We start from the raw sequence: 25,420 nt of genomic DNA on the forward strand, positions 1-25,420 counted from the left end.
ACCACGTGTATGTGACAAATAAAATTGGATTTGATTTGCAAAACAAATTCGGCCATCGTTTCAAAACATGCTCCAAACGTTCAAAAGCTAAGCTATCCACATTCCTGGAGCTTATATTGTTTCTATTTCTACGGCAGATTCACTGCCACAATATAGATGATGCATTGATATATGTACTGTAGCTAGCTAGCATGCTGAAATGATAACAGAGAGAACAAAGAATATAGCTATTTGATTGTCCGTGTGCATGTCCAAAATTGCCTGGAATAAAATAAAATAATCAAACAGCAAGAATCAGACAAATGTCAACCCTCAACATGTCAACAACTTCTATAGAAACGGTTTAGCTGAGACTCATTTCTTGACAGGTAGGCTGGTAGTCTTTTTCTGAAATAATTATTTTCACCTGACTTACAGTATGACTATCTTAACTGAAAGGGTGCATACATAACTTTCACTAGCTAAAGTTAGCATACTAGCAAGTTACACTGACAGCTGTCCGTCAGTTCCCTATTTGTTGTTGTTTCTCTGCTGCATGTGGAAATCACCACAACGTTCCCACCCCCAATTCCTGAATATGTATTAGCAGCCTTGGTGTCAGTCTTCGAAGTGGGACCTAAATGAGAATTTCCGAATTACTCAAAATAGGTGTGGCACTTCCTCTGAGATGGGAAGTTGTCCAGTGATTTGTTTTTCAATAAATTTTGGAAGTTTGCATCTACGGTGAGTTTCCATCAATGATGTATACAAACCTTGGATTGCTGATTGAATGTATAGGCCATTGAGAAGCCACTGGTCGACCACATTGCCACTCCTTAGTAAGAGAAGTAATCCATAGGAATTAATGGAATTCTACAGTATTTTAATGAAATGTTTCAAGGACAGCGTTATATGTATTTAAGCATTTTTTTGCATTAGTACAAAAAATATATAATTTAAGGAAAATGCGTTATTTTACTATTTGTATGTTTAGCTAACATAATATAATTTAAAAGAATGCATTAAGGTGTTTGTAATAGAATACATGTGTCAAAACCTAGACATTCAAAATCTAGACGTTCAAAAATCTAGACATTCAAAAATGCATTTCTATAGCTTCCAAAATCTGTTTCTACAATGAAGGAGAAGTAACAAGATGGCTGTGGGGTGGCTTCATCCAGGGTTTATACACATCACTGAATTACATTGAACTGTCTTGTGTTGATAAAAACAGCTGGAAGTAATGAGGTCATACCTAAAAAAAATGACTAGAAGAATAGTGTTTGAAGTTTTTCCATTATCAGTTTAGAAAAATTGTGTGACAGCCTATAGGCCTTTGCTCCTACCATGTACCAGGGAGGTAGCCCCCAGAATCCAGCATGGATAGAATGCAAGTGTTTGCTTATATTTGTCATATTCTAAATATTTTCACGTCAGTGTATCACCATGGTCCTTTTTGTGGTGTAACTTGCACTCCCGTGTATCTGAAATAATTGGATGGTGAAAAGTTCATCAAGCCGCCAACCAGAAAAGCAAAGCAAAGCAATTCAGGCATTCTTGAAAATCAGGAGAATCTTTATCCTGCAAAGATATTGATTTTTAGCAAGAAGTTGCATTTAGAATTACATTTGGAGTGGATATTTATTTACACGCAGCTTAAAAATTATTCAGAATGTATTATTTATTTGAAAAACACAATTTCTGTCATGATTTGTCACTATAAAGAAAGATAGACAAAAGAAAAATCCACCCCTGACCAGCAGATAAAATTGTTGTCAATCTTTAGAACATTTCTCCCTTAGCTGCCGTTTCCATTACTTCTTTCAACGTTGTTGTTTTTTTAAAACTTTTGTTGAATAAACCTGGGCCAATGGAAACCTGCCAAGTGTCTCCAAGACTGTTTACTTTTTGATGCTTGTGATGTCTACACTTTCCAAGCATATTATAAGACCTTTTTAGTAGAAAATGGGGAAATAATTAGCCAAAACAATAGCGAATGCACACAAATTGTATGTTGTGAAAGTCACTGTTTCACCCAGTCTCTGTTTCTGTCTGTTTTTGTTGACCTGTCCAGGTGAGAAGCCATACAAATGCACCTGGGATGGCTGCACGTGGAAGTTTGCCCGCTCTGACGAGCTGACTCGCCACTACCGGAAACACACAGGCATCAAGCCCTTCAAGTGTGCAGACTGTGACCGCAGCTTCTCCCGTTCGGACCACCTGGCCCTGCACCGACGGAGACACATGCTGGTGTGAGACAGTTTCAGGGTGATGATGTCATCAGATGAAGCAGAAACAAACATTTACACACACACACACACATCGCCGCAGGGGGGAGCGGGGTCTCTCCCTCAATGTGGTTCAGCCGGACTGGACACACACTGTTGTCTGTCCGTGAGGCAGTGGGAAGAGAGGAGCGAAAAGCACAGAATGGTGTCTGTCTGTCCACAGAGCAAAAAAAACAGGGTCAGTTCTGGATCCTCACTGACTGAGGAGGGTTGGAACCGGAGAAGGCTCTTTTGTTGTCATTTTGGAGCTTGGAGTTTTTACGACAATCTGTCTTTTTTCCTAGCACTGTTCTTAAATGGTTTCACTTCTGAGTTTTTTTGGAGGAATGTTCTTTGTTCATTTTGGTTATATTGTTCAAAATGGCTGCTTTTCTAGCGTCTATAATGTGAAAGAACTCTATGGATTGGATCGCTGGATGAATGGATGGAAGGGCTGTATGCATGTGTTTTGAAGCATAGGGCCTTGGATTGGACAATGGAATAAAAAGACACAGATTCCAATTTGCCTATGGAAAGTATTGTTGCACAGTTCCCGCCGTATAGCAGCTTCCTGCATCTCTGTGTTTCAGGACAACCCGTCACCAGAGGGTGCCATCCACACATAGGTTGTACCTATAAAAACTGGTTTGAGTGTTCTAGAATCAGTATTGTAGAATAAGTTCTAGTACCAGTGTTCTAGATTAAGAAGCATCCGGAGCATCTCAATGGACCAGTGATATAGATGCAGAGTTGTTTTTGCTATTTGTTGTGTTTTTCATTCAGTGGATCTTGTTAACACACGAGATCGACCCAACCACATTGAGGCCTTGAGCCTTTTTCTTTAAAAAACTTTATTGGTGCATTTTGTGCAGTGATTAGCAATCAGTAAAGTGCAATCTCATTGGGTAAATATAGTTTTAATATGGAGACTTTTATTGTTTTTAGTTTATTGTATCTTACTGTGTATGCCTGCTTTTGATACATTTCACAAAGAAACATCAATCCCCACCCCAATGTACATTGAAAAATCTAATGAACATATCCGGTATGTGAAAACAACTTTGAAGCACCTTACAGATTCACACATATGATGATTCCATAATATTCAACGATTTTGTTTCATATCCCTGGTATTTTCAGTGAAAGGGATTGGCATTGTGATCATTTGTGTGTTAGTAGTCTATAGGTAAAGCATATTTGCTTCAGTTCAGAGGGCTTACCCGACACTCGGTTACTCTAGTTCAATTGGAAAGCAATACATTCAGAACAGGGAAATGTTGTTCTTGTATCCTTGTTCTGGTTGCTGATACCCAAAATGACCCTAAATTCCTCTGTTACAGATATATTTCTACCAGTGCCACTTCATAATCTATACTACAAATTTCTATATTTCTACTGGGTTTGTAACTACAGCACAAAGGTTCTAGGCAAGCTCACTGTAAACAGTTTGGAAAATGTCACATTAAGGATGGGTGGTTGAGGAGGAACAGGTTTTAAAAAATGTATTCATGAACAGACCTATATGTTTGTCAAACTTGGAACAAAATCTCCCCTTCTCTTTTCTACATACTGTAGTACACGATGCACACAGACAGTTGGCCCTGTAGCTTTGTCTGGCAGTTTGTGAGAGAGCGGTGTCTTTTTTAGTCATACATACACCAAACATAATGTGAGGTCTTCAGATCCAGCTTCAGGTCTACCTTTTCTTGCAATTTGTCTTGCATGTCCCTCAATGACAGAAATCCATATTACGGTTTCTACTGTCTAATCTACCATATCTCAGAGTAAAGGGTTATTCAACATAATAAAACCATATTTTGATCAGTCTCTGTACATGGATCAAAAAGAGATCTACGAAAATATAGAGATTTTTATATAGTCGTAGATTTACAGCTATAGGCTGCCTTACAAAAGTATTCAGACCCCTTGGATTTCTTCAAATTTATTGTGTTACAAAGTCGAATTAAAATGGATTTAATTGCAATTTTTTTGTCAATCATATACATACAAAACTCTAATGTCATTTTTTTATTAATAAAATAAAATATAGTCATTGCATAAGTTTTCAGCCCCTTTTGTTTAGGCAAGCCTAAATTGGTTCAGGAGTAGAGTTTGCCTTAACAAATCACACATCACATGTACATGGACTCACACTATGTGAAATAATAGGGTTTGACATGATTTCTAAAGGACTAACCCTTCCTCTGTCCCCCATACAACATCTGTAAGGTCCCTCAGACAAGTATTGTATTTAAAGCACATATTCAACTACAAAGTCCATGGAGGTTTTCGAAAGCCTCATTTGTAGGTGGGTAATAATAACAAATCAGACATGGACCATCTCTTTAAGCATGGTCTATTTATGCTGTGCATCATGTATTAAACCACCTAGGCACATCAAAGAAAAAGTCATTCTTCTGAACTGAGCTGCAGGACGGGAATGAAACTACTCAGGTATCTAACCATCAGACCATTGCGGATTTTAAAACAGCTACGGAGTTTATGGCTGTGATGGGAGAGAACTGAGGATGGATCAAATCAAATTATTGGTCACATACACACATATAGCAGATGATCAATAACATTGTAGTGACTCCAAAATAATGACCTAAATGATAGAGTGAAAAGATTAACACAAATATACCAAATAATATAATACTGCAAAAAAAACACGGCAAAAGAATACACTTTTTGGCCTAAATGCAAAGCCCTATTTTGGGGCTAATCCAACACAACACATTACTGAGTAACTGTTTCCTTATTTTCAAGCTTGGTCGTGGCTGAATCATGGGATAGGGCTATAGAAAGAAATAGGATAGGGCTATACACAACCAAAATCCTGGAGCAAAACCTTCTTCAGTCTGCTTTACACCAGCCACTGGAATTCACCTTTCAGCAGCACAAAAACCTACAACACAAGGCCAAATCTACACTGGAGTTGCTTACCAAGAAAACAGTGTTTGTTCCTAAGTGGCCAAGTTACAGTTTTGACTTTAATCTGCTTGAAATAGTAAGGCATGACTTGAAAATTGCTGACTAGCATTTTGAACATAATAATTGGCAAATATTGCACAATCCAGGTGTGCAAAGCTCTTAGAGACTTACCCAAGAAGACTCGCAGCTGTAGTTGTATTCAAATGTGTTTTTTATGGACTCAGGGAGCTGAATACGTACGCAACGACTATATTTCCTTTATTTCTTTTGAACAATAAAATAAATGAATATATCTTCCACTTTGACATTGCAGAGTATTTTGTGTAGATTGTTGAGAAAATAAATACAATTAATCCATTTTAATCCCACTTTGTAACGCAATAAAATGTGAAGAAATCCAAGGGATCTCAATACTTTTGAAAGGCACTGTAACTGGGGTATTCTAAAAATTAAAATATGGCTCAACTTCTATTTAGTCTTAGCTATGACATCAACCACTTATGTTTTGCAGGTTGTTTGACGTCAACTTTAAATTACCAATTTATCCAGCTGGTTGGAAATAGATGCCTATGGACATACAAATAACACTACATAAATCTTTCTGAGATATATGAAAGCAATATTGTCAGCTTTTCCTATCAGCGAATTTATCAGATTTCACTTTTTGCAATTATGTGACAAAGATCTGATGGTGTTTATCATTATCAAAGCCGTTCATAACAGAATCCCACATGTATGATAACTGTATTTGTTCAAAGTATTTTTACAACTTGCATTTTATACACGGAGGTTTTAGCTGGATCCTCGCTTACAGTTTCAGGAGCACATTTCAGAAGGCCAGAATATGCTCAGTGACTTCAATAACACACACAGACACACCAGCGTAGTGGTCCTGTACTAGAATTCAAAACCACATCCTTACCTGAAACAAAAATGTATTTTGCAGAAACATGCCCAATTTGTCTCTTTCCCTTTTGGTATTATGAAGTATTATAATATATGTCATATTATGTTGCTACAGTATATGTTGTTTGTGTACATGTGAATATTTACAATTGTATTGCCTTTTTTGGCTCAAGCATATCATCAGCACCTTGTTTATTATGAAGTATAGTTTTTAAATGAATTCATTTGAAACGTTAAATCCATTGATACATATTAATAATTATCAACATGTTTTATCATTCATATACTGTACTTTTCTGAAATGAGGGGCACTTCATCTTGCATATAACAATTTTCTGTAAAAGAAAATATATATTTTGAAATGTTGTAAAATATGTGATAGTGGAAATAAATAAAAAGTATAACTCAGTTCTACAGTCTGTATATACATAAAAAAATAGGGATTTTCATTATTAGACAATAGCAAATACATTTATACATGTAAAGTATTTTTTGGAGACACTCATTTATCTGATTTGATATACAGTACAATGGAGCTATTGATAATAAACAATGTTGTTATCTAAAATACAACATTGTATATTGTATATATATATAAATGATCAAACGTGGTGTCAGAAATTTCCCATTTAGCATTTTGGTTTGTGATTGTCTTCTTTCTCAAACCAAGAGAAGGTTTCCATATAAATATTGTCAAACATTTTATCAGATAACTGCTGTATAGATCAAACCCAAATACGTTATTCTCCACCCAGCCATGTTCAATTGAAGTATCTTACAATTAGAAGTGCAGATTCATATCAACATTATATCAAACTATTTTATTCAGGGTTTAATTCACAATATCATAGTTATTTTTATTTTTTTAACTTCACTTGAAAGTTAACTAATATTTTGCATGTGTACACAGAGGCTTATTGTATGCATGCAATACCACTCCCCTTGAGAATTATGAAAATCTTTTACAAGCATCCTTTTGTAATGGTAAGCAGGGTCAAACTTATGCAATAATGAATAGTGCCTCCTATCACAGCAAATCTCTGAAAAGCATCCACTTAAAAACTATTTCACAACTATAGCATCCACTTGAAACTATATGTCATATTAATTCAAATAATAGAACTTTGAATTGATACTCAGCCAGAGAAGTATTTGTAAAAAATAAAAGCACATCAACTCTGAAACCATTATGCAAACAGGCCACCTCCCATTTTCAGTTTATATTCAATGCACTGAGCCTTAACACATTGTTTCAATACAGTATCCCCATACCAGCCTTTTACATGCTGTATTAATCTACCATGGAAGCTGAATATGATTTGCATGGTTGCATTTTCTTGAAAACCTCGCTTAAAGAATTGAATTATTTTATCGTCATCATATCTTTTGGGTTTTGACCTCTCTGATACTGGTTATTTGTGCAACTACTTTCATTTTTTCATAATCATATTGCAGCATGCAAAAGCACAGAAGAGCCATTTGATATAATTGATTTTACACAGTGTTGAATGTATTGTGGTTCACAGGGAAAGCTCTATTGAATGTGTAAAAGCCAGAATACCAACCCTTGGAGAGCACCCTGTGAAACAATTTTGATTATACTTATATCTGTATGCGTTCAATATTAATTTAATTTCTGTTTAAATTATGTTTCTTTTATCTGCTTTTGAATAATTATTTAGTGATGCAAATGCCTTTGTTTCAAGCTTACTGCTATTATGTACAGTAATTGTTGTTCCTGTATTTATGTATAGTGCCTGTATTGTAAATTTATTCAGAGCTTTTCATTCTTACAGTAAAGTTGAGTTACTGCCCCACAATGTTTCAAAGGGAGACCCTAGTTCAAGGAAATCTACGAACAGATTTGGAATCCCAATGTTTTTCAAAGGAAGAAATAACAAGTGTTTTTCTCATTCTTTTTCTTTCTTCTGTTCTTTCTTTTCTGTTCTTCAAAAGTTGTCTAAATATTCTGTCAATATTCTTGATATGGATGGAGCTGTGAAATGAAACCGAGTTCAAACATAATGTATATTAATATGAATGGAGGCATGAAGGTTAATAAAGTTACATTTTGTATGTAACACGGTCGTATCAGAACTCATTTAGACGTGAGGCTGTTGTGGTTAGCATGTTGGTGTTGATTTCACTCGGACATTTGAGCGCGCTACTCACATTTGCTGGCATTCAGAAACCAAAGTTTAGTATTAGGAGAGTCATTCCGAATGATAGCTATACAAAGATGTGCACAGCTATCAGAGCTAATTTTATTCCCAAAATTGTAATAGAGTATGTCCTTGAATGTAATGATAAAATGGGCAATGACCTTTGTTGGGCGTTCAATCATCTGTCCAAGTGTCCACACAGGCAGTTGTATTCAAAGTCGAGGTCGGGTTCGAGGCAGGATTGCAGTGGGAATGCCAAATATTTTAAAAATATATATTTATAAAAAAATATATAGAAAAATGAACAGTACAGATTATTGTATGGGACAATATACACATGTTTTGAAGAAAGATGATTTAAATGAGAGAAGTACATTTCCATGAAGAATAGAATAACACGTGAAAGTTGGTTTGGGGTCTCTATCTTGAACAGTAGTGGCGTGGATCAGAAAACCAGTCACTATCTGGTGTGACCACCATTTGCCTAATGCAACACATCTCCGTCACATAGAGTTGAACAGGCTGCTGATTGTGGCCTGTGGAATGTTGTCCCACTCCTCTTCGATGGGTGTGCAAAGTTGCTCAATATTGGCGGGAATTGGAACACGCTGTTGTACACGTCGATCCAGAGCATCCCAAACTGCTCAATTGGTGACATGTCTGGTGTGTATGTAGGCCATGGAAGAACTGGGTCATGTTCAGCTTCAAGGAATTGTGTAAATAAATGGCAAGAACGGCACGACAATGGGCCTCAGGATCCCATGAAGGTATTGCTGTGCATTCAAATTGACATCGATAAAATGCAATTGTGTTCGTTGTCCGTAGCCCATACATAACAATGCCATAACCCCACAAAGGCCAAATTGCAGTCAGGTCAAGACCATGGTGAGGATAACGAGCACGCAGGTGAACTGAGACGGTTTCTGACAGTTTGTGCAGAAATTATTCAGTTTTGCAAACCCACAGTTTCATCAGCTGTCCAGGTGGCAGGTTTCTTAGATGATCCCACATGTGAAGAACCCGGATGTGGAGGTCCTGGGCTGGCATGGTTACATGTGGTCTGCGGTTGTGAGGCCTGTTGGACGAACTGACAAATTCTCTAAAATGACATGGTAGAGAAATGAACATTCAATTCCCTGGCAACAGTTGTGGTGGACATTCCTGGGCAACAGTTGTGGTGGACATTCCCGCAGTAAGCATGCCAACTGCACACTCCCTCAAAACTATATTGTGTTTTGTGACAGCACAAGGTGTACCTGTATATTGATCATGCTGTTTAATCAGCTTCTTGATATGCCACATCTGTCAGATGGATGGATTATCTTGGCAAAGGAGAAATGCTCACTAACAGCGATGTAAACAAATCTATGCACACAATTTGAGAGAAATATGCTTTTTGTGCATATGGAACATTTCTGCAATCTTTAATTTCAGCTCATGAAATTACATGTTACGATTATATTTTTGTTCAGTGTAATTTATAAACACTTTTAAGATTTGGAAGTTTTGAAGACACATGTTTTCTATGCAAATGTATATAGATATAGTTTATAGCAGTTTGGATAGCCTGAACATGTTTAGTGTCTCAGGCTTGAAAGGTTTAAGAATGACTATTGGTAGATTATTCTATGCAGGTGTATGCAAATATATAAAGTTATAATAGTCTGAACATGTGAAAGTAGTCGCTTGAACGGATCAAGACCTACTATGGGTTGATAATTGTATGCAAATGTGTGCTCATTTATATAATGATAGTTAATTTATATAATTATAGTTGCTAAAAGTTTTTTAAGAATTTGGAGGTTAGGATAGCCTGAATGTTTTAAAGTTGGTCTGATAGCTTAATTGGCCAAGGATTAGGATCATTTTCAATATCTACCACTGAATTCCTATGTACACTGCTCCAAAAAATAAAGGGAACACTTAAACAACACAATGTAACTCCAAGTCAATCACACTTCTGTGAAATCAAACTGTCTACTTAGGAAGCAACACTGATTGACAATAAATTGCACATGCTGTTGTGCAAAATGAATAGACAACAGGTGGAAGTTATAGGCAAATAGCAAGACACCCCCAATAAAGGAGTGGTTCTGCAGGTGGGGACCACAGACCACTTCTCAGTTCCTATGCTTCCTGGCTGATGTTTTGGTCACTTTTGAATGCTGGCGGTGCTTTCACTCTAGTGGTAGCATGAGATGGAGACTACAACCAACACATAAGTGGCTCAGGTAGTGCAGTTCATCCAGGATGGCACATCAATGCGAGCTGTGGCAAGAAGGTTTGCTGTGTCTGTCAGCGTAGTGTCCAGAGCATGGAGACGCTACCAGGAGATAGGCCAGTACATCAGGAGACGTGGAAGGAGGCCGTAGGAGGGCAACAACCCAGCAGCAGGACCACTACCTCCGCCTTTGTGCAAGGAGGAGCAGGAGGAGCACTGCCAGAGCCCTGCAAAATGACCTCCAGTAGGACACAAATGTGCATGTGTCTGCTTAAACGGTCAGAAACAGACTCCATGAGTGTGGTATGAGGGCCCGACGTCCACAGGTGGGGGTTGTGCTTACAGCCCAACACCATGCAGGACGTTAGGCATTTGCCAGAGAACACCAAGTTTGGCAAATTCGCCACTGGCACCCTGTGCTCTTCACAGATGAAAGCAGGTTCACACTGAGAACCTGTGACAGACGTGACAGTCTGGAGACGCCGTGGAGAACGTTTTGCTGCCTGCAACATCATCCAGCATGACCGGTTTGGCGTTGGGTCAGTCATGGTGTGGGGTGGCATTTCTTTGGGGGGGCCGCACAGCCCTTCATGTGCTCGCCAGAGGTAGCCTGACTGCCATTAGCTACCGAGATGAGATCATCAGACCCCTTGTGAGACCATATGCTGGTGCGGTTGGCCCTGGGTTCCTCCTAATGCAAGACAATGCTAGACCTCATGTGGCTGGAGTGTCAGCAGTTTCTGCAAGAGGAAGTCATTGATGCTATGGACTGGCCCGCCCCAGACCTGAATCCAATTGAGCACATCTGGGACATCATGTCTCACTCCATCCACCAACGCCACATTGCACCACAGACTGTCCAGGAGTTGGAGGATGCTTTAGTCCAGGTGTGGGAGGAGATCCCTCAGGAGACCCTCTGCCACCTCATCAGGAGCATGCCCAGGTGTTGTAGGGAGGTCATACAGGCACGTGGAGGCCACACACACTACTGAGCCTCATTTTGACTTGTTTTAAGGACATTACATCAAAGTTGGATCAGGCTGTGGTGTGACTCCAAATCCAGACCTCCATGGGTTGATAAATTTGATTTCCATTTATAATTTTTGTGTGATTTTGTTGTCAGCACATTCAACTATGTATAGAAAAAAGTATTTAATAAGGATATTTATTCATTCAGATCTAGGATGTATTATTTTAGTGTTCCCTTCATTTTTTAAAGCAGTGTATATACTTCAAACCCATGTTAATTTATGCACATTTAAAATGGTTATAATTTTGAAATCATACATTTTATCAGAAATCTGAACGCAAGCTATCTAAATTGGATCAGTCTAAACATATGTAACGGTCCTGTAACTACAGACACTGAGAGACGGGAAGCAAGTAAAGGGTGAGGATTTAAAATAACTAGACATGAAACTAAACAAGAACAGTGTCTGGACAAGAGAAACAAAACAACATCTATGCAGACATGGGAATGAAACTGAGGAAGCGACAGATATAGGGGAGGCAATGAATGATGCGATGGAGTCCAGGTGAGTCCGATGAAACACTGCTTCGCATAAAAATGGTGACAGGTGTGAGTAATGATGAGCAGCCGGGCGACTTCAAGTGCCAGAGTGGGGGAGCAGGAGCAGGAGCAGACGTTAACCCCCCCCCCACCCCCACTAGGGGCACCACCTGTGAGGGCAGAGAGAATGGTTGGAACCGTATGAACTAGAGAACAGGTACTAAAGAGAACAGGAGTATGGAAAAACACACTGGTAGGCTTGACGAGACAAGCACAAGACAGGTGAAACAGATTTGGGCCTAATTCATTTATTTCAATTGACTGATTACCTTATTTGAACTGTAACTCAGTAAAATCATTGAAATTGTTGCATATTGCACTTGTATTTTTGTTCAGTATAGTTATAGTTGAGAGAGATCTTAAAGAATTTGAAGTTAGCCCAAATAGTTTTATAGCTTACATGGAGCAGGCCCATTTTAAATAGCTACCACGGTATTACTGTGGTTCTAATTCAAACTCATGTTAATTTCTGCACATTTGTAAGGGAGAGGCGAAAAGGAACGGAGGACCAATATGCGGCGTGGTAAGTGTCCATGGTTCTTTTAATAAGAAATAGTACACATGAACAACTGAATACAAAAACAATAAACGTGGAATGAACGAAACCCAAAACAGTACCGTGTGGTGAAAAACACAGACACGGAAACAAACACCCACAAACACACAGTGAAACCCAGGCTACCGAAGTATGATTCTCAATCAGACAACTAATGACACCTGCCTCTGATTGAGAACCATACTAGGCCGAAACATAGAAATCCCCAAATCATAGAAAAACAAACATAGACTGCCCACCCCAACTCACGCCCTGACCATACTAAATAATGACAAAACAAAGGAAATAAAGGTCAGAACGTAACAACATTTTAAATGCTTGTAGTTTAAAATGACGTTTTCCAAATTTTGTTAGGTTACAGCTTTATTCTAAAATTGATTCAATAGTTTTTTTCCCTCATAAATCTACACACAATAACGCCATAATGACAAAGCAAAAACAGGTGTTATCATATTTTTGCTAATTTATAATTTTTTTAAAACGGAAATACCACATATACATAAGTATCTTGGCTGTAGTCAATGAACAGCATTCTTACATAGGTATTCCTCTTGTCCATATGAGATAGGGCAGTATGATGGTGATTGCATCGTCAGTGGACTTATTGGGGCGGTTAAGCAAATTGGAGTTGGTCTAGGGTATCAGGTAGGTTGGAGGTGATATGCTCCTTGACTAGTCTCTCAAAGCACTTCATGATGACAGAAGTGAGTGAAACGGGGCGATAGTCACTTAGTTCAGGTACCTTAGCTTTCTTGGGAACAGGAACAATGGTGGCCATCTTGAAGAATGTGGGGACAAGAGACTGGGAATGGGATTGATTGAATATGTCCGTAAACACCAGCCAGCTGGTCTGTGCATGCTCTGAGGACGCGGCTAGGGATGCCGTCTGGGCCGGCAGCCTTGCGAGGATCAACACGTTTAAATGTTTTACTCACATTGGCCACAGAGAAGGAGAGCCCACAGGCTTTGGTAGCGGGCCATGTCAGTGGCACTGTATTGTCCTCAAAGCGAGCAAAGTAGTTGTTTAATTTGTCTGGGAGCAAGACATTGATGTCGGCGACGTGGCTGGTTTTCTTTTTGTAATCCGTGATTGACTGAGACCCTGCCACATACGTCTCGTGTCTGAGCCATTGAATTGCGACTCTACTTTGTCTCTATACTGACGTTTTGCTGGTTTGATTGCCTTATGGAGGGAATTGCTGCACTGTTTGTATTTGGTCATGTTTCCAGTTGCCTTGCCATGAATTAAAGAGGTGGTTCACACTTTTAGTTTCGCGCGAATGCTGCTATTTCTGGTAAGGAAATGTTTTAATAGTCACAGTTGGTATGACGGTGGGGCGGCAGGTAGCCTAGTGGAGAGCGTTGGACTTGTCACTGAAAGGTTAAAAGATCAAATCCCTGAGCTGACAAGGTAAAGAAATTGTCATTATGCCCCTGAATAAGGCAGTTAGCCTAGGAACAGTGGGTTGTCATTGAAAATAAGAATTGGTTCTTAAGTGACTTGCCTAGTTAAATAAAGGTAAAAATACAAAAATTAATACATCTCTGATGCACTTGCTAATAAACTTTCTCACTGAGTCAGCGTATACATCATTGTTGTTGTCTGAGGCTATCTGGAATATATCTCAGTCTACGTGATTGAAGCAATCCTGAATCGTGGAATCTGATTGGTCAGACCAGCGTTGGACGGACCTGGGCATGGGTGTTTCCTGTTTCTGTCTATAGGCTGGGAGAAACAAAATGGAGTCACATTGCAAAAGTTAGAGTACAAATGATCCAGAAAGCCAGCAGCCCATGTCATGCATTTGATATGCTGATAGAATTTAAGAAGTCTCGCTCTCAGGTTAGCTTTGTTAAAATCCCCGGCTACAATAAATGCAGCCATAGGATGTATGGTTTCCAGTTTACATAGAGTCCAGTGAAGTTCTTTCAGGGCCGACAAGGTATTTGCTTGGGGGGATATAAACGGCTGTGACTATAATCGAAGAGAATTCTCTTGGAAGATAATGCATTCGGCATTTGATTTTAAGTAATTCTATGTCAGTTGAACAAAAGGACTTAAGTTCCTGTATGTTGTTGTGATTACACCACGCCGTTAATCATAAGGCATACACCCCCGCCCTTCTTCTTACCAGAGAGATGTTTGTTTCTGTCGGCACGATGCATGAAGAAAACAGGTGGCTGTACCGACTCTGACAGCATATCCTGAGTGAGTCATGTTTCCGTGAAACAGAGAATGTTACATTCTCTGATGTCTCTCTGGATGGCAACTCGTTCCCTAATTTCGTCCACCTTGCTATCTAGAGATTGGACATTGGCAAGTAATATGCTCGGAAGCGGTGGATGGGGTGCTTGCGTTCTGAGTCTGACCAGTAGGTTGCTCCGTCTACCTCTCCTGCGGTGACCGCGTTGTTTTGGATCAGCCTCTGGGATAAGATCCCATGTCCAGGGCGGAGGTCCCGAAAAAAGGATCTGCTTCGGGAAAGACGTATTCCTGATCGTAATGTTGGTAAGTTGTCATCACTTTTATATCCAATAGTTCTTTGCGGCTGTATGTAATAACACTTGAGATTTCCTGGGCTAACAATGTAAGAAATAATACATAAAGTAATACATTAAATAACAAATAACAAATAGTTTCCTAAGGACCTGAAGCGAGGCGTCATCTTGCACCTTCCGTATTGGCTGTGTGGTTAGAGTCGTTGTCCTGTTGGAAGTTCATCTTTCCCTTGATCCTGACTAGTCACCCAGTCCCTGCCACTGAAAAACATCCCCAAGCATGATGCAGCCACCACTATGCTGTACCGTTGGGATGGTGCCAGGTTTCCTACAGACGTGAAGCTTGGATTTCAGGCCAAATAATTCATTCCTGGTTTCACCATACCAGCGAATCTTGTTTCTCATGGTCTGAGAGTCCTTTAGGTGCCTTTTGGCATACTCCAAGCGGGCCGTCATGTGCCTTTTACTGAGGAGTGGCTTCGGTCTGGCCACCCAAATGGGTTTTCCCATTTCCGACTGAACTCTGGAGCTCGGGCAGAGTGACCATCAGGTTCTTGTTCACCTCCCTGACCAAGCCCCTTCTCAACTGATTGCTCAGTCTGGCTGGGCGGGCCAGCTCTAGGAAGAGTCTTCTCGTGGTTCCAAACTTCTTCCATTTAAGAATGATGGAGGCCACTCTCTTTTTGGGGACCTTAAATGCTGCAGATATTTTTTGATATCCTTCCCCAGATCTGTGCCTCGACACAATCCTATCTTGGAGCTCTACGAACAATTCCTTGAACCTCATGGCTTGGTTTTTGCTCTGCCATGCACTGTCAACTGTGGGATCTTATATATATAGACAGGTCTTTGCCTTTCCAAATCACGTCCAATCAATTGAATTTACCACAGATGCTGTCACACCCTGACCATAGTTTGATTTGTATGTTTCTATGTTTTGGTTGGTCAGGGTGTGATATGAGTGGGCATTCTATGTTGGATGTCTTGTTTGTCTATTTCTATGTCTGGCCTGATATGGTTCTCAATCAGAGACAGGTGTTAGTCATTGTCTCTGATTGGGAACCATATTTAGGTAGCCTGGGTTTCACTGTGTGTTTGTGGGTGATTGTTCCTGTCTCTGTGTCTGCACCAGATAGGACTGTTTAGGTTTTCGCACATTTATTGTTTTGTTAGTTATTTCATGTCTAGTTCCTTTATTAAAGAACATGAATAACCACCACGCTGCATTTTGGTCCGCTTCTCCTTCACCAGAGGAAAACCCTTACAGAATCACCCACCACAACAGGACCAAGCGGCGTGGTAACGGACAGCAGCAACAGCGGCCAAAGACACAGGACTCTTGGACATGGGAGGAAATCCTAGACGGGAGAAGACCCTGGGCTAAACCAGGGGAGTGTAGCCGCCCCAAGGTGCAGCAAGAGAAGGAATGGACATGGGAGGACGAACTGGACGGTAAAGGACCCTGGGATCAGCCTGGAGAATATCGCCGCCCCAAGCAGAGAGGCACTGGTATGAGGAGGCAGCACGGCGACGCGGATGGAAGCCCGAGAGTCAGCCCCAAAACGAAGCCAGGTAGGAGACCTCCGTCAACTTCCTGTGGTTACCGGGGGGCTAGTGAGACCAGGCAGGCACCGTGTTATGCTGTGGTGCGCACGGTGTCCCCAGTGCGGGTGCATAGCCCGGTGCAGTATATTCCAGCTCCGCGTATCGGCCGGGCTAGATTGAGCGTCGAGCCAAATGCAATGAAGCCGGCTCTACGCATCTGGTCCCCAGTGCGTCTCCTTGGGCCGGCTTACATGGCACCAGCCTTGTGCACTGTGTCCCCGGTTCGCCTGCATAGCCCAGTGCGGGCTATTCCACCTTGCCGCACCGGCAGAGCGACCGGGAGTATTCAACCAGGTAAGTTTGGGCAGGCTCGGTGCTCAAGAGCTCCAGTGCGCCTGCACGGTCCGGTCTACCCAGTACCACCTCCAAGCACCAGTCCTCCGGTGGCAGCTCCCCGCACCAGGCTTCCTGTGCGTGTCCTCGGCCCACTACCACCAGTGCCAGCACCACGCACCACCTTCCTCCTCTCCTGCGCTGCCGGAGTCTCCCACCTGTTTAGCGCTGCCAGAGCCTTCCTCCTCTACAGCGCTGCTGGAATCTCCTGCCTGTTCAGCGCAGCCAGAGCTGTCAGTCTGCATGGAACAGCCAGAGCTGCCAGTCTGCATAGAGCAGCCAGAGCTGCCAGTCTGCATGGAGCAGCCAGAGCTGCCAGTCTGCATGGAGCAGCCAGAGCTGCCAGTCTGCATGGAGCTGCCAGAGCTGCCAGTCTGCAAGGAGCTGCCAGTCTGCAAGGAGCTGCCAGTCTGCATGGAGCAGCCAGAGCCGCCAGTCAGCATGGAGCAGCCAGAGCCGCCAATCAGCATGGAGCAGCCAGAGCTGCCAGTCTGTAAGGATCCGCCAGTCAGCCAGACTCTTCCAGATCCGCTAGTCAGCCAGGATCTGCCAGAACCGCCAGTCAGCCAGGATCTGACAGAACCGCCAGTCAGCCAGGATCTGCCAGAATCGCCAGCCAGCCAGGATCTGCCAGAGCCTTCCTCCTCTCCTGTGCTGACAGAGTCTCCCGCCTGTCCGGCGCTGCCGCCGCAGTCTCCCGCCTGTCCGGCGCTGCCGCCGGAGTCTCCCGCCTGTCCGGCGCTGCCGCCGGAGTCTCCCGCCTGTCCGGCGCTGCCGCCGGAGTCTGAAGAGCCCCTCTGTCCCGAGCTGCCCCTCTGTCCAGAGCTGCCCCTCTGTCCAGAGCTGCCCCTCTGTCCAGAGCTGCCCCTCTGTCCAGAGCTGCCCCTCTGTCCAGAGCTGCCCCTCAGTCCAGTGTCATTAAGTAGGGTCGCCGTGGCTAGGAGGCCACGGAAGCGGACAAGGTGGGGGACTAAGACTACGGTGAAGTTGGGGCCACGTCCAGCACCAGAGCCGCCACCGCAGAGAGATGCCCACCCAGACCCTCCACGATAGGTTCAGGTTTTGCGGCCGGAGTCCGCACCTTGGGGGGGGGGGTACCGTCACACCCTGACCATAGTTTGCTTTGTATGTTTCTATGTTTTGGCTGGTCAGGGTGTGATCTGAGTGGGCATTCTATGTTGGATGTCTTGTTTGTCTATTTCTATGTCTGGCCTGATATGGTTCTCAATCAGAGGCAGGTGTTAGTCATTGTCTCTGATTGGGAACCATACTTAGGTAGCCTGGGGTTCACTGTGTGTTTGTGGGTGATTGTTCCTGTCTCTGTACCTGCACCAGATAGGACTGTTTAGGTTTTCGCACATTTATTGTTTTGTTAGTTATTTCATGTCTAGTTCCTTTATTAAAGAACGTGAATAACCATCACGCTGCATTTTGGTCCGCTTCTCCGTCACCAGAGGAAAACCCTTACAGATGCACCCCAATTAAGTTGGAGAAACAACTCAAGGATGATCAATGAAAACAGGATGCACCTGAGCTCAATTTCGAGTCTCGTAGCAAAGGGTCTGAATACTTATGTAAATAAGGTATTTCTGTTTTTATTTTTAAAACGTTTGCAAAAAATCTAATTGTCATTATGGGGAACAGGATGCACCTGTGTGTAGATTGATGAGGAAAATATTATAACAAAATGTGGAAAAAGGGAAGGTGTCTAAATACTTTCTGAATGCATGGTATTGTAACAAACATGTGAATGCAAGCAATCTAGGTTGGGTCAGTCTGAATATCTTGATGTTAGTTTGGCATTAATAACAAAATGTGGAAAAAGGGAAGGTGTCTAAATACTTTCTGAATGCATGGTATTGTAACAAACATGTGAATGCAAGCAATCTAGGTTGGGTCAGTCTGAATATCTCGATGTTAGTTTGGCATTAATTGCTTAAACGGTTTAATAGCAGTTGTGAATGCAAATATTTCCCATTCACGCCTATGGAGCATTTATTAAAATGTAAAGTGGTCATAGCTCAAAAAGTATCAATTTTATCAAAATTCTGAATGCAATCAATCAGTCAGTCTGAACGTCTAAACATTGGTTTGAGTTGATAGCTTTAACAATGCACTGTGTAGAAATCGTTCCGCCATATCCTGAATGCTAGAATTCTAACAATTTGCCTAATTTCAGCTTACGTTACAAAACAAGCAGTCATTCTGTTGAAAATCATTGTACCATCTGAACCGCTCTGAAATATATTTTCCACAACCCAAAATATTGTATATTCAGCTGTTTGAAGCTGGTGTACAAAACAGAAAGTATAAGATGCAAAAACAAAACTTCAGAACGGGAAGCATAGAAATAGCACACATAGAACAGATCTACTGCTTCTTAGCCTTGCGTTCAACTTTAAGGAAAGATATATTAGGGAAAGTGAAAAGGGGATACCTAGTCAGTTGTCCAACTGAATGTATTCAACTGAAATGTGTCTTCCGTATTCAACCCCTCTGAATCAGAGAGGTGCGGAGGGCTGCCTTAATCGACATCCACGTCTTTGTCACCTGGGGATCAACGGGTTAACTGCCTTGCTCAGCGGCAGAACGACAGATTTGTAACTTGTCAGCTTGGGGATTCGATTCAGCAACCTTCTGGTTACTGGCCCAAAACCTTTTATGTGAATTTTATTGAGTCGCCCAAAAAGTTACATACTGTAGTTTTAAATGGTGAAGATTAATTTTTCCCAAATTAAATTAATTGGGAGCTCAAGTGAGAAATGTAGTATTGTTTAGAAAAGAGATGCATGTCAGCTAAGCTAACAGCAGCTAAATTCTTTATGATGGCAGTCATTTTGTTTATGCTTGACAAGCAAAAACTCCCTAATTCCAGAATGCCATTCACTGTAAAACGCAAATAAACAATCTCAAAGTCACAGATGGCTGCACCCACTGCCCAAAAAATACTTTTCAGCATATTACAACTCTTCGATGTACATGTTACTGTGTATAAAAGAACTGGAACACATGACTCGACAAGTCGTCTAGTTTTTGACAAATCACAAAGCAAATAAAATGTTATCACCTGACAGATACAGCTGTAGAGTTATAGCTAGTAGAGTTAAAGCTAGTCAGTTTTGTTTGAAACCATTTTATGGGGGTTTGTGGGGATTTCAAGTTCAAGGGGGATAGAAATCGGGGGAGGTATCGTGGGGGGATACGATGCAGGTAATATTACTATGATGGGGGATTTATCAATAGATTGGGGGAAAGATAGGAGAAGTTTCTGAGCTAACTAAAAATAAAACCCATGGAAAGGGGGGTCTGAGCTGGCAACACTGAGTAACGATAGTTATATTCTAAGTCAGTTGAGTGAACAATCCCTTCACCTTGTTTTATTGTAACAGAGGTTTACGTGACAACCAGAATGCATTGTATGATGTTAACACCTTTTTGGGATAGGGGCAGCATTTTCACTTTTGGATGAATATCGTGCCCAGAGTGAACTGCCTCCTACTCTGACCCAGATGCTAATATATGCATAGTATTATTAGTATTGGATTGAAAACACTCTGAAGTTTCTAAAACTGTTTGAATGATGTCTGTGAGTATAACAGAACTCATATGGCAGGTGAAAACCTGAGAAAAATCCAACCAGGAAGTGGGACATCTGAGGTTTGTAGTTTTTCAAAGCTTTGCCTACCGAGTACACATTGAGATATGGATTAGGTTGCACTTCCTAGGGCTTCCACTAGACGTCAACTGTCTTTTGAAAGTTGAATGAGGATTCTACTATAAAGAAGGGGCTCATGAGACCTGTTTGAGTCAGTGGTCTGGCATAGTGCCTCGGTCTCATGACGCGCGCTCCCGACAGAGTTACCTCTCGTTCCAGTGCCTTTTCTGAAGACAAAGGAATTCTCCGGTTGGAACATTATTGATGTTTTATGTTAAAAACATCCTAACGATTGATTCCATACATAGTTTAACATGTTTCTAAAGGACTGTAATGGAACTTTTCGAGTTTTTGTTTGGATGAAATGCTCGCGCCTCATGAAGATGGATTGAACACGCTAACAACAAGTGGCATTTTGGACATAAATGATGGAACTTTATGGAACAAATCAGTCATTTCTTGTTGAACTTGGATTCCTGAGAGTGCCTTCTCATGAAGATTATCAAAGGTAGGTGAATATTTATGGTGTTGTTTCCAAAATGGCGGATATTCCTCTGGCTGTTTTGGGTTCTGAGCTCGGTTCTCAGATTATCCTTCTTCTGTAAAGTTTTTTTAAAATCTGACACAGCGGTTTCATTAAGGAGAAGTCTATCTTTAATTCTGTGAATATCACTTGTATCTTTTATCAATGTTTATTATAAGTATTTCTGCAAAATCACCGGATGTTTTGGAATCAAAACATTACTGCACGTAAAGCGCCAATGTAAACTGAGATTTTTGAATATAAATATGCACATTATCGAACAAAACATACATGTATTGTGTAACATGATGTCCTATGAGTGTCATCTGATGAAGATCATCAAAGGTTAGTGATTAATTTTATCCGCTAGCGGAACCCCTGCGCTAGAAAGGTTAAACAAACACTAATAACCGTAACCTTCCAGGCAAAATATATAAATTGTTGTATTACAATCCAAAAGCCTAATTTTAGTCTATCAGTGCATAGGCTGGGATACAAACCCGAGACATCAGCATGGTAGGCAAGAATGTTACTGCTGGACCACCATCACTATTGAACTGACAGAGCCTCCACACAAACAACCCTATTATTATAATTGTCTGTAGTCGTAAACTCCGGCATGTACTACCGAGACAATTCCCACAAAATAGCCCCAATTTAAAGGTCCAAGCTTTTCCCCAGCGAGGAATCTCCTTTCTCTCTCTCTCTCTCTCTCATAGTCTCTCAATCACATACATTCCCTTTTCTTCTCTTTTCCTTACCTCTATTGATCGGGCTGTGGGCGCCTGTTGTTCTTCTCTCCCTTATGTCTGCAGTCTCGGTGATTGTGTCCTACTTTGTTGCAGTAATTGCAGGGTTTTTTACAGTCCCTGGCTAAATGTCCAGTTTTATCCCAATTTAAACACCGCTTCCCTCCGTCTCTGTCATCGCGTTTCTCTGTTTTTCCCCTTCTACTTAAAATCTTTCCTGCTCGTTCCCCAAGACCCTCTCTCCTATGCTTTCTGTCCTCTTTCTCTCTACAGTCTCGGTGATTGTGACCCATCTTATCACAGTGCATGCATGGTTCCTCACACTCCTTAGCCAAATGCCACGGCTTGCTACAGTTGTAACATTTTCTGTTCTCGGGTTCTATCCATGTTCTACTCTCCATGTTTCTTCTCCTCACAATCTATATGTATGGATTTCTAGGATCTATGAATGTGCTTTTTTCCATTATTATCCTTATCCTATGTTGATAAATACCTTCCCTTAATCTTTCCTAGAATTTTATATGAATCCTGTATGAATCCTGATAGATTATTTAGATCTCTATGACCATAAATTCTACTCATTCTTAGTTGTGACTGATAGAAATATTATCTCCTTATTCTATGTGTGTGCTTTTAAAATTAGGTCTCACCGTTTACAACCTATGAGCTATTTTCCAGGGGTCGTAAATCTCTAGTCAGCAGCCTATTTTTCTGTTGTTGCTTGTTCTTTTGGAGTTAATACCTCGTAACTCACTCAACTATATTAGGTTTCCCTTCTTTATTTCATATTTATTCATTATTTTGAATTGGATCTATGGCTAATTCCCTTTTGTTAACCTTTTGCGTATAGGGGGCAGTATTTTTGTTTTTGGCTAAAAAACGTACCCATTTGAAACTGCCTATTTCTCAGCCCCAGAAACTAGAATATGCATATAATTGTCAGATTATGATAGAAAACACTCTGAAGTTTCCAAACTGTAAAAATATTGTCTGTGAGTATAACAGAACTGACATTGCAGGCAAAAACCTGAGGAAAATCCAATCAGCAAGTGCCTCTTATTTTGAAACCTCTCTTTTCCTATGCATGCCTATCCTCCATTTAAAGGGATATCAACCAGATTCCTTTTTCTATGGCTTCACTAAGGTGTCAACAGTCTTTAAACATAGTCTCAGGCTTTTATTTTGAAAAATTAGCGTGAAAGATCACATTGCGTAAGTGGATAGGTGGGGCATCTCAGAGTGAGCTTTGCGCTACAGAGTAAAGCAGCCATTGTTTCTCCCGGTGTTATTGAAAAACCTACACACCCGGTTGATATATTATCGAATATATATTTTAAAACAACCTGAGGATTGATTATAAAAAACATTTGACATGTTTCTGTGGACATTATGGATATTATTTGGAATATACGTCTGCATTGTCGTGACCACTCTTTCCTGTGGATTTTCTGAACATAACGCGACAAACAAACAGAGGTATTTTGGGTATAAAAATAATCTTTATGGAACAAAATGAACATTTGTTGTGTAACTGGGAGTCTCATGATTGAAAACATCTGAAGATCATCAAAGGTAAACGGTTAATTTGATTGCTTTTCTGATTTTCGTGACCTAGCTACTTAATGCTTAGTGTACATAATGTTTTGTTATGCTATCGATAAACTTACACAAACGCTTGGATTGCTTTCGCTGTAAAGCATAATTTCAAATTCTGAGATGGATTAGCAAAAGGCTAAGCTGTGTTTTGCATAATTGCACTTGTGATTTCATGAATATGAATATTTTTTAGTAATATTATTTGACTGTGGCGCTGTGCTATTCAGCGGTTGCTGACGAAAATGATCCGGCTAACGGGATGGTAGCGTCAAGAATTTAATTGACCAGTTGAGTTATTTGTTAGCATAGAATTGCCGTCCTATGTCACAAACCTTAGCAATATCCTCACACTTTAGGATTTTATTTAGGTATGTCTTTTGAATTGGATCTATGGCTAATACTACATGTTAATTAACCATTTAAGTTATCCGATTTATCCTACAAAATCCCCGTCCTATCTCACAGCATCTATTTATATCCCTTGCTAATAACCTCTCAGCCATCCCTCAAATAACCTTTCGGCCATTCCTCATAGACCTCAATTATTAAGCTATTTTATTTATGGTAGTGCACATGTACCACAGATTCCTTGCTAATACATTAAGTAAAATTCTCCTATATCTTAAATCATTCCCCCAAATTCGTGAATAAAGATTACCGACCTTGTCTTGAAGACTGGAAAAAGCAATGTTGGTTGGATCTCGTCACCACCTCTGTCGTGTACCAGTTCACCGCTGGCCTGAAATAAACTCTTAATTAATTTCAGAGGTCAGGTCTTAGTCTTACGGATCCTGGATCCGCCCATGCACGGTTTTCAGCAGTTCCTTGGGAGGTATTGAGATCCGACTCGAAGGACCAAATTATTACGAGAATTATGTTCTCAATGTTCATAAACCAATTCAATTAAACTACTCAGTCTGATAAATCAGGATTTGTAAGATACTGATTGAAATGAAACAGACAGAGGCCCGGCTAAAATAGTCAATAAGGTTTATTCATGAGAGCGCTGGTCTGTTGTACAAGACAATTAATTTTATACTGGCTTCTCATGCACACCCATTCACACTATCATATGCACACACATTCACACTAACATACGCACACAAATTCACACTAACATATGCACACACATGTCCTGCTACCCAGCCGACAAAGATTAGAGGAATCTGTGAGACTTACTCTCCATCCTCTCTCAAGAAAGAGTACCCTGAGAGTACCCTGGGAAGTACTCTCAGTGGCCCCAGCCAAGGATGGCACTGAATCTTGCTCAGACAGTCTGTTTATAAGACAGTATTAGAGACATACTATTCACACTATGGTTATACATGATTCTGATCAATTTTATACGATTAAATGGCTTCAGGGTGGAATATACTAGTCATTCATATAAATTCCATCAACAATTTGAGAGACAAGTGCTTTAACATATTTATGCTTTCAATAAACATGAACACTAACACTAATATAGTTTATTTGTTGTTCACCCTGTCTGTTTTGCCCCATATGTTTTGTTGCTAAGCAATCAATCCGTCTATAGGATTAGATTTGCTACATACATTTAATGTTAAATGTCAACATGATTATAATTTGTAGATTATAATAATTCAATCACGATTGGCTTGATTTAGTTACAAATTTTAAATGTGAACAGTTGAGATTTTATTTTCCCTTCTTGAAAAGCAATCACCATACTGTTTAATATATAAAAAGAGATTATACCCTGTAGAGAGTGAAAATGTCTTAAACGATTTTGTGAGAAAGGACAAAAAGTTAATACCTACATCAGCTTTAACACTTCTTCAGGAGTTGGTTCCTGTACAGGAACCAAATCAGCGGAAATTCCAGAGCGCCAACTAATTGTACTC

General features: G+C 40.7%; 1 protein-coding gene across 1 annotated transcript in view; it reads left to right on the forward strand.

Moving 5' to 3' along the window:
• Positions 1-8,167, forward strand: part of LOC135519938 (Krueppel-like factor 12) — a 144,208-nt gene extending 136,041 nt beyond the window's left edge. Inside the window, exon 6 of the mRNA XM_064945183.1 lies at positions 2,054-8,167. Within this exon, the coding sequence (XP_064801255.1) occupies positions 2,054-2,235 (182 nt within the window). The 3' untranslated portion in view covers positions 2,236-8,167. The remainder of the gene's footprint in view (positions 1-2,053) is intronic.
• The last annotated feature ends 17,253 nt before the right edge of the window (positions 8,168-25,420 follow it).

This window comes from Oncorhynchus masou, chromosome 29 (assembly GCF_036934945.1).
Source record: "Oncorhynchus masou masou isolate Uvic2021 chromosome 29, UVic_Omas_1.1, whole genome shotgun sequence".
Lineage (NCBI taxonomy): Eukaryota > Metazoa > Chordata > Actinopteri > Salmoniformes > Salmonidae > Oncorhynchus > Oncorhynchus masou.